The sequence below is a fragment of the Camarhynchus parvulus genome, chromosome 3 (genome assembly GCF_901933205.1).
Source record: "Camarhynchus parvulus chromosome 3, STF_HiC, whole genome shotgun sequence".
NCBI classification, from domain to species: domain Eukaryota; kingdom Metazoa; phylum Chordata; class Aves; order Passeriformes; family Thraupidae; genus Camarhynchus; species Camarhynchus parvulus.
Genome location: NC_044573.1, coordinates 55256081 through 55267062, shown reverse-complemented (window position 1 = coordinate 55267062; position 10982 = coordinate 55256081). Strand labels below are relative to the sequence as shown.

Genomic DNA, 10982 nt, shown 5'->3' with positions numbered 1-10982 from the left:
TCGCCGCGCGGCGCGGCGCGGCCCGCGCGCCAATAACGTCCGGCTGCCGCTCGGGGCCGCTTCCGGGAGGGGGCAGGGGCAGGGCGGTGCGCCGGCTCGCGGGGGGGCGGAGCAAGATGGCGGCGGTACCGGCGCTCCCGGTGTCCCTGTCGGGCAGGTTTAAGGGGTCCGTCACGGCCTGGCGCGCTCGTCACCGGCAGCGAGGCGGGGGGCGGGAGGGAGCTGAGGGGCCGTCCGGCGCCCCGCCGCCGGGGAGCGGAGGTTTTCGGGCGCCGGGGGGCGGCTCTTGGCCCGGGGAGGCGGGCGGGGACAGCAGTTCCAGTGGCGGCGGGGCCCATAGGCGGCGCTGTGGGCGCGGCGCTGCCGCTGCAGTCACCGGCCCGGCCCGGCCGTGAGGAGGGGTTGGCGGCGGTGCCGGGCTCCCTGTGCAGCTGCTCGGATCCGCGGCTTCGACCCAGCGGGTAGAAATGTCACAGTAAAAATCGTCCTCCGGGCCGCTCTCTGTGCGGCTGACCGCGTTCTGCTCGTTGTCCTCGTACATAAACAGCTTTTGGAGAAAATGTAAATCAAGTATATAATGGAGGCATTTCTTCTTGATGAGATATGTGATAAAATTCGAACAGACATCTGTGCTAAACTAAAAAGTTTTACATTTCCCAGGTTTTGCATCTGGGTATCTTAGCAATAGAGGTCGCGTTTTAGCCTAGAATTAAGTGCAATTTTTCGCTGTTTTGTCAGGGCCAGTCATTCAGATTTTTCTTCCTTGAAAAGGCTGCTGCTTATAATCTTCTGGAAAAGTAGGCACAAGAACCTGACCAATTTGAAATCTTTTTTGTTTTATTTTTTTGGTTTTTGTTTTGTTTTGTTTTGTTTTGTTTTGCTGTCCACTGCTTTAAGGGCTACTTTTAATACTGTTGTGTTATAACCCCAGCTGGAAGCAAAGCACCACATAGCTCAGCGGGGTGGGGAGAAGTGAATGAGAAGGGTAAAAATGAGGAAACTTGTGCGTTGAGAGCAGTTTAATAATTGAAATGAGAATAAATCGTAATGAAAAGAGCAAAGAGAAATAGAACCCATGAAAACCAAGTAAGGGAAATGAAAGCAATTGCTTACCATGAACTTACTGATGCCTAGGCAGTGGCTCCCTGGCCAACTTTCCCCCTGGTTTCCTCCACTGAGCATGACACCATATGGTCTGGAATAGCCTCTGGGTCACTTAGGGTCAGCTGTCCTGGCTGTGTCCCCTCCCAACACCCTGTGAACCCTCAGCCTCCTCGCTGGTGGGGTGGGGTGAGGCACAAAAGGCCTTGGCTCTGTGCAAACTCTGCTCAGCAATAAGGAAAACATCCCTGTGTTGTCAGCACTGTCTCCAGTACAAATCTAAAACATAACCCCCATATCAGCTACTGTGAAGAAAATTAACTCTGCCCCAGCCCAAAATAGTGCAAAGAACTTGCATTTGTGTTTAAAAATTGAAGCAATTTCATCCTTTGCTGACAATAATAAAATACTGGTGCTCTCTTTTTTAGATCTGTTGCATATTTTACGATTAAAGACAGACTTCCCCAAATCCTCACAAGAGTTATTGATACTTTGCATCGACATAAAAATGAATTTTTTGAAGAACATGGTGAGGTAAGAGTGAGGTCCCTATTTCCCTGATGTTTATTCCCCTCTAGCCCTTGAGACCTTTTCTCTGCCTTGTTTTTACTGGTGAGGCTTGTTTTTCTCAATCCTTTTGTCTGATTTTTAAAAAAATAATTTCTTTCTAGTAGCTATTTTTGATTAGTTCTGTAACACACCTTTCAGCCTAACCTTTGCTTCTGATCTATCACTTATGCAACTGTATCACTTACTTGGGGTTTGTGTTGATGCAGTGTTTGATAGACAGTAACACCTTCTGAACATGACTGTGTTTTAACATTCTCTTCACCTCTAATTAGCAAAAAGTCCAATCTGAAAAGAAGTCCCATATGGAATTCATTTTAGGATCTTGGATCTGAAATGAGCTTTATTCACCAAAATATATTTTGTTGAATCAAGCAGTGATTTGTCAGGAATTCTCATACGGCAATTAAAACTTTGCACATTCCATGAACAGTTGGTCTATGTCTCTACAGGAATAAAGGTACAGAATAGGAACTTTTGTTCTCCACTTTTTCAGAAGGGTGTTGAAGCAGAGAAGAGAGCTATATCTTTCCTCTCCAAACTGCGGAATGAGCTGCAAACAGACAAGCCAGTGACCCCTTTGGAAGATGAGTTGCCTGATGCTGCTCTGTGGAACCAATACCTGGACTACCAACGAAATTTACCAAATGGAAATGGAGAACCAAGTTGGTTTCAGTCCCCTTGGCTGTACATAGAATGTTACATGTATAGAAGAATTCATGCAGCATTAGCACAGAAGTAAGTATTTACTGGCTTGGTATACTACTTCACAAAGCATTGCTCTTTCCCATTTTTACTTTGGGAAAAAGAAAGACAGCTGAGGAGTGAGATAAAGGAAGATCCTAAGCTTTTACCATATTGCTTTTTTCCTCAGCTTGCACATCAGATTTAAAATTAATACCTTTTTATATTTAGCAGAATTTGAAGCTTGATGCTTCAGTTTTGGTAGTTGGTCTACATGAAAACTCTTGAGCTTGACTCTACAGTTTGATTTTGCAGACTAATGTAAATTGAGATATGAAAACTGTGTAGCATTTCTACAAGGTTTGTTGGTCTAGAATTTTCTCTTCAGCATTAAACACAGAATATGAGAGCCACAAATCTGTTGGGAATACTAACTTGTGTTGCTGCTTGCAATCTGAAGTTACCATTTGAAAACTGTTTCTTATAGCAGTAGACCCATCTTAAGCAGCCCCTGTTGTTCATTCTACACCAGCTTCTTAGTTACAGCAGTGCTTGCAGCCCATGCGTTGCATCAAACTTTGGGAGCTGATACTGGTTAAAAATAACTGGGCAGGAAAAACTTGTTGTGCTGGTACCATGGAGATGTGCCAGTACAACGTCATGGGGTGGGAATGAACAGTTTAAGATCCCGTTGCTGCCAAAAAAATTTGAAAGCTCCCTGAGTACTGGATTTACCCTTAGTGTTGTGGAGATGCAAACACAAAAATGGGACTCAGTTTGCACTGGTACGTTGTGTAATCTGAACTCTTGAACCAAAAGCTTCAAATATGAGGCTGATCCGCTGGATTGCACTTAAAAAGCTGAGCAGACACTTTTCATTTTTAACTTTTAACTTGCTTGATCTCCATTGTTTAGTTGCTCTTAAGCATATGCTTGGATGGAAGTTCAGTCATTTATTGAAAGGTCATCATGCAAATATGTCTCATAATCAGTTGGCCTATAATTTTTATATTGTCATTTGTCATGGTAATTTTCCAGAATCCCAGTAAAGACTTCCATAGGAATAACTTCCTAACTGGATGAGAATTTGGTATGGGAAGTACACTCCAGCACACAGTAACACATTTAAAATCAGGCCAGCTTTTCTTGACTTTAGCTCACTTGTATGTTACAGTTTTAAATCTCTTGTCTGAAGATTGGAGTTCACAATGCTCACTGTCTGTGCAGTTCCAAGAGTTTTTGTGATTGAATACTTGTTCACTTTCAGAATATATTGCTATATAAAGATGCCTTGCATAATGTCTGTTTTAGCAAAATGCAATATTAGGCTGCTATGGAGATATGTGAAAATCTAGTATGACAAATTAGAAGTGGAAAATCTAATTAAGGCCTGTAGTACAGTCTAAAGAAGCTGACCTTTGAGCTTCCTTTGCATGTGCTGTAATGAAGAATGTGGGAAGTATGTCAACATATTTGTTCTTCTCTTTTTAGCCCACCTATTGACAACTTTGACGTATTTAAGGAAGGAAAGGCTCAAAATTTCTTTGAATCCCAAGAAGCTATTATTGCCTTATGCACTTATTTTCAGGAACTTCTTAAGAACATCAAGGATCTGGATGAAAAGCAACTTCAGGAGGAACTTTTTAAGCTATTGCAGGTAAACTGATAGTGCTTAACACAATAATTGAAAATATCTCTCCTATGAAACAAACAAGAACTTGAGGTTATAAAGAATTTGAACTTCATATGAGAATTGAAATATAGATCTTTTGTTTGTAAAAATGTGATGAAGTCCTGATAGCCCTACTATATTGCTGCTTTTCTGAAAATATTTATATTTTGGGTACTTGTTTTAAATGCAATGCTTTTTTATTAACTGCTGGTCTTCATTGTGTATATGAAAACCCAGCAATTCTTCCTTTAAAACAAATATCTCTTAAACATTTTAAGTCAAATTCCAGATGACCTTTTTGATATTTACCTATTATTTCTTAAAACAGTTAATTTTAGTTGTCAATTTAAATGTTTTTAGACTTCTTTGGAGAAAAAATTCGAAGTCAGTCTGGGTCAGAAGTGGTTTAAAAGGTTTTTAACAGCATTATTCTTGGAATACAGTGCCTTTAGGTAGAAACCCCAAAGTATTGTAGGATTACAAATAAGTTCAGTAGCTGGCAACAGTGTACTCCAAGTATTTGATGAATCTTCACAAAGGGCTCATTAGTGAGTACTTAAAATACATATATCTAAAATACTTATTTGGATGCATGCAATAAAAAATAAATCTGCTTTTTTTTATTCCTTTTCCTGTGTTACCACTGATATTTTTTGGAATTGCAGTATGGAGAATATTTCTGTTTTGAGCTTTGTGATCAATGTGTTTACGTTGATCTAAATCTTCCATCTTTGTCACTTTTGATGCTTGTATAAATACAGAGCTTTGTTTGGTTTCTTCCACAAAATCTTGTCTATGTTGAGGTACCTGTACAAGAAGTTGAGTTTTATTAAAGCTTGGAAGAATATTTGGAGTTAGAGCCTTTATCACCTAAAACAAAAACAAGGGAACAAAATCTTCAGTGTATGTGAAGTTGAGAATGTAACTACAGTGAGACTTAGTAATTTTTTTTTCTTATTTTTCTTTTTGCTTCTAGGTGTCATTATGGGGCAATAAGTGTGACCTTTCTTTTTCAGCTGGTGAAGACAGCTCTCAGAAATCTAGTCCTTTGCAATCCCTGGAAAACATGGTACCTTACATCTTAGTGAATGATATGGAAAAAGTTTGGTCACTACTTGTAAATGCCAAAAAAAATAGAACAGAAAGAAGTAATGTTAGAGTTGACATAATCCTGGATAATGCTGGATTTGAACTTTTAAGTGATCTTGTATTGGCTGATTTCTTGTTGTCGTCAAAGCTAGCTGATGAAATCTATTTTCATGGAAAAAGTATTCCATGGTATGTATCAGATACCACAAAGCATGATTTTAACTGGACTATTAGACAACTGGGGTCAGCTAATCATATGTGGATGTCTAGATGTGGGATAAACTGGGAGGGCAATTTGAAAAAGGGAGTTTGGGTTTTCTGTGACCACATGTTTTGGACTTTACCACATGATTTTTCCAATATGAGTGACGTTGCTCCTGACTTGTATGCTGAGCTACAGAAGTCAAACTTGCTTCTCTTCAAAGGTGATCTAAACTATAGAAAATTGACAGGAGATAGAAAATGGGAATACAGTGTCCCATTTCATCAAGCCTTGAATAAGTTTCATCCTGCGCCTCTCTGTAGTTTGAGAACATTGAAATGTGACACTCAGGTTGGCCTGAAACCTGGACAAGGTGAGCAAATTCAGGCTTCTGAACCTGAGTGGATGGTAAGTGGAAAATATGGGGTAATTCAGTTTGATGCTGGTCTCTAGTTAAATGATTTGTAATATTCTGAAAGAGACATTAAGTCTGACTTTAATTATTTTCTCTGTTCCATGCTTGGCTTCAGTAAAGATTCTTTTTTGTTTGCACTTTTTCATCCCACGTAATTTGTTGGTTTTGTCCTGTGAAGACTTTAATGTTGTGCAAATATTTATAAACAGTCTTCATAATGTAAATCAATCTGCATTTCAATACATTTTGTTTTCTTACTGTCCCGTGTCAGCAGATCTTTAACGTGAATATTTAGTTGAGTATGAGTTTAATGAATGAAAGATTGACAAGTGAAAAATTTGCGTCAGAAACAATTTCCCAGTGCCACATTAGCATGAATTTACTTATTTTGGAATAATTTGTGCTTCATGTCATTTCATGCATTGCACGAAAGTTAGGATTTTAGAGAATTCAGAAGTTAATTACAGACAGATTCTTTTGATGTTTTGAGGATAGTTAGCATTACATTAAGGGATAAGTTATTGGGTAGCAGCTTGTAAACATTCATGTAGAATTGAAAATTGAATTTCAATCTTAAAGCACAAGTGAATGTTGCTAGCCAGTTTGCCCATGGGAGAGTTGTCCCGTCTGGTAGGAAGATTAGTGGGAGAAAGGACAATCTCATTTTAAGAATATTGAAGATACTGTTTATTTACAAAGCTGTACCAAAAAGGAAGCACAGAGAAAAGCCTCTTCAACAGAAAAAAAAATGAAACCCAAGCAGTTGCATTAACTGGACTTTAGATTTAATGCAGACTTGATCTGCAGGTGGCCTGTCAGCAGTGTATGTATGAGGTTCAAGCACTGCTGCTTCTTTCTGTTGTGGTAATTCTCTTTGTTTTTCAAATGTATTTGTTTGGGGGTTATTGTTTGGCTGGTTGTTTTTTAAGAAGAATGCCTTAATTTTTAGGGAGGATATACAACCCCATTTGCACTGAGGAGTACAGGGTAGAGAAGCATATGCCATACAGGTTCCTGTTAACTGGAGTTGTTAGGTGCTCATTTCTGCTCTTCTGCCCTGGTCTCAAAGCTGCTGCTTGTTATGTTCCTACAACAAAGATCTATACAGTGGATAAATATGTTCCAAATGCTGATGACTTTGATCATTTGTGTTTATCTTCTTCTTCCTAAATATGAAAGGGTATTTTAAGGTTCCAAGGTCAAGTATTCAAAAGCAAAGATGCAGGGAATTTCATGAGGCAGTTATAGGGAGGGTTATAATTTTGAGGCCTGGGTTTACTGCTCTTATCTCCTTTGTATCTTTGGCTTAGTACTCCTACAGGGTGAATTAATCCTCATCCTTAGGCACCTGATTGAACTGCAGAAATGAAAAATCTAGTCAAGAAGGCTGAAGGTCAGACTGCTGAAGGTTTCTGCCTGGAGAGAGCTCAACAGCGCTCCAGCTTTAGTGCTTTGATCAAATATGTAAACGACAGGATGAATCTGTGCACTGGAGCCTCAGTGTCTCATCTTTGAAAATGCTATTAGCTTGTTTGAAATGCATTTTGAAGCAACAACTTTGGGTCAAGAACAGAGAGATGGAAGTTGTGGAGTATGTGGAATGAGAACATCATACCTTGCTCAGAGAGCAACTGGGGACAAAATCTGCTTTGCCTGTACTCAGATTGTTTGTAAAGTGCTGACTTAATTTGCTGGAGAGGTTTAAAGGAATATAGTGAACAAGAGAAGAAAGTCACTGTTGAGGCCACCCTTGACAAATAGATTTGCCTCTTACACAATCCTTACACATGCTGAGAAACTTGATTTAGTTTTTCACTGGTTGTTACTGTGTCCCTGTGCCCAGGTTGCTTTCATGCTGTTACTTCTGGGAACTCACAATGCAGATTGGGGTAAATTAATAATATGAATTAATGACCAATACAGTCCTACAAAATCCAAAATCAATTAGGAGATGCAGTCGTGTTTGCTCAGTATTACTGAGTCATGAAAATTACTACAAGACATGTAATTCCTAGCTTAGCATGTGAAAGCTAATGTATGACATGATGTCATACTGAAAAAAATCTCTCTATTTTCCTGTTGATTAAAAGTGCACTTTACATCTTTTGCCCCTCACAAAGAGAAGTTTATGTGGTAATACAGTGTGACTATATGGCTGTGTAAGGAATGTACAGCCATAACTTCCAAATGCTTGACTTCTATAGCTGTAATTGCAAAGTGCTATCTCTAGGCAGAACTAAATATGCAGCAAACTTTAATGTTTGTTGGTTGTGAAATTGTAAAATTTTGATTGATTGTATGAAAAAAAGAAAAAATAACATCAGTGTTGCTGTAATGCAGTGTTACAGTCTCCCATGACACAACAAAGTTGTGAAGACATATTCCAGTGAGGCACAGTGTTTTTCTGATGGGTTTGCTACAGTTTACTTAAAAATAGGAAACTCTTTTGTAGTTATTCAGTGTTAATTACCTTTTGTAATACAGCTTCATGAAATGCCAACATGAACCTATTGCATTTAGGTGGAATTTAAAAACATAACCTGAAGTCTGTGATAAAAAACTAGCATGTACTGTAATATAACTTTTTTTTTTACTTGAAAGTTCCTTCTATACATCTGTGTTACAACTGATTGCCCAAAATGCTTCTACAGCGTAACTCAGGAGCTACTGATTTGTACATTCAAATTTTTGAGATTTTCATTTCATATGCCATTTGAATATTTATGGCAAAAGCCAAAGGCGTTTTCAGTAATCCTGAGGACCACAACAAAAAAATGTTTTGTACTTTTTATTTTTGTCTTTTAACTTTTGAGCGACTGTATTTGTAAGTCAGTTTTTGATGATGACTTTCATTGTTGAGGAAATAGGAGGAACATAATGCCACAGGCACAGTGAAAGCCACTACACACATCTGTCTGAATACTTGGTAAGTTATCCTGTAAGATATCTACAATAATTTCTTATGTATATAAGATTTCTTAAAAGAAATTGTTTGATGTGGAAAATAAGTTGATTGTATGAGTAGAAGATTGTAAGAATATTGAAATAAATTATATAATTTTGTGCAAGTCAGACATTGTTATTGTGTACTATTTCAGTGGCTGAGGAAGCCAATTTAAAGTAATTCAGGTCTTAGTTCCTGAATTTTTTTCTTAGGAAATGGATCTTATGCATAAACCTGTAAAGCGTATTTATTCAATGAGATTTTGAAAGATACAGATGCGAGAGATAGGTATCATAAAACATTCTTCTGTAACAAGACAGGACAATAATAAGGAATTTTCTAATTTTTACGCTACTTGTACTCCTGTTAAAATTTCAAAACCTTAAAAATTATTTCATATCTCTTCAATGTATCTGGTACTTACTAAGGTTGGTGCAGCTGATGATGTCATTTCCAGAATCACTTCTAGAAGTGATAGGTGCTTCATGTGTTCCAACAAAAATGGAAATATTTTGGTGTTACTCGTACTGTAAACTAAAATATTTCCAAAACACTTTGGTTTACACACCTTGTTGATGTCCCATAAACCCTAACTGTTGTTGTTGAAACAGTTTCTTTAAAGTTCATAGTGTTATTTGCATTCATGGTTACAGCTTGTTCCATGTGAACATTTATCTCCTGTGCTGTCAAACAGCATAGGAAAAAAGTTTACTCTGTTGCATGAAAATTACTCTATGAAATGGTTTTAATCTAAAAAGAAACCCTTCATTGTGTCTAAAATAAAAATTCCAAAATGGAATCTTGTACAGAACTGTTGGGTTTTTTTTCACTAAAGTTTGTTTGCTTACCAGCTTTCTGTTTACCCAAAATTACAGAACAAAAGCTTATAATTATTTTTATTTAAAGCAAAATGTAAGTTGAAATTCACCTAACACTTATCTAAGGATTTTAAAATAAAACTGAGAATGTACTGGTAAAAGTGGTCCTTTTCTTTCTTCTTCATATGCTAGTGGCAGAACACATGTGAGGGAAAACATCCTATAACATGGACTGTTTATGATTTCTTGTTTGCTTCTGTTTTGGTTTTTTTTTCCTAAAAAAGGTTTTGAAAACTTCTGTACATTTTTATTCTTGCTGATATACTTCTGTTTCTAACAGCCTGAAAATAAAAAGTCCATTTACATGTGTTTTTACATGAATTACAAATTAGTTTATGGATTAATCCACATTCTGCCTCAGCTTTGCAGTTGTGAATTCTTCAGACATGTTGTGAGAAGGGTTTTTATTTACAGTCCTTTTTTGAGGTTTAGCTCATCTGGCCTTTTTTCCACTGTGAAAGAAATATAAAATGTCCTCTTATGATAATTTAGAGTGAATAGACATATTCAGTACTTGTGTGCTGCTTCTGTTGTATCACTTTTCAGTAAGTGACATAATAATAATCTTTCAAACTCCCTGTGAAGAAAAATTTTCATCCTTGTAGAAATTTATTTTTCTTGGGATTCTGCTTACTTCTTCCAAGTCTGATGAAGTAACAGATTAAAAGCTGAGGTAAGATACATCAAGATATGGGCTTTTTAATTTGCTTTCTTAATGTTAACTAATTGATTGGTCTCACACTACCATGGTAAGGCTGATGCCTTCCAAGTGACTCTGATGAAGGGACTGATGATGCATTTCATGCAGTTGCATTTGGAATAGGTTTCATCTCTTATCTCCCACTTCCCAAAAAAGTATCATTAATTGTCATAGGTGAGGAAGTGTGCTGAGTTCTGGTCCTAGATTATTTATATACACATATAATTGTTAATTTTAGTCTAGGACCTCTGTAAAAGGCAGAACCATTCAGGAAAAAAGGTTTGAGTCCAGGAGTGCTCCCTGAAGGAGCACTCAAGGAGTGTGTGTGCCCCTGGGCTAAGGTTAGGGAATTAGGAGACAGGTAAATTCCTCCAGACTGAGAAGGGCCTGCAACTTGCATTGAAGGGCCATTTTTCCATGGTTGGTTGTAGTCTTGTTTTCAGGTAATCCTGAATTAGACCTACACTTGAGTGCTTTTGTCATATATTGGATACACAGCTTTGACTGCATCCATGATGTTAGATTGGGCCTTGGACGTTTTGCTGCTGCTTTGCTGGATTGAGATGGAAGCATTAGCAGGAGCTACCTTGCTTGGGGCAAATCAGGGAGTTTTCATACATATGTGGAAACCTAAGATCCACATACAGTGGATTTGAAAAATAGCTGCATGGGTTGAGTTTCGACTTTTCAAGGACTCTGTGTCTGGGTTAAGTTCCTCAAACTGAAAACA

The 10982-nt window shown here is 38.1% G+C and overlaps 1 protein-coding gene across 1 annotated transcript; it reads left to right on the top strand.

Moving 5' to 3' along the window:
- Positions 1–116: 116 nt before the first annotated feature.
- On the top strand, positions 117–9473 carry ARMT1 (acidic residue methyltransferase 1). The gene is made up of 5 exons (XM_030944559.1): positions 117–166; positions 1530–1635; positions 2165–2406; positions 3844–4009; positions 5001–9473. Exons 1-5 carry the CDS (start codon positions 117–119, stop codon positions 5766–5768), a joined length of 1332 nt encoding a protein of 443 aa, XP_030800419.1. The 3' UTR covers positions 5769–9473.
- Positions 9474–10982: the final 1509 nt, after the last annotated feature.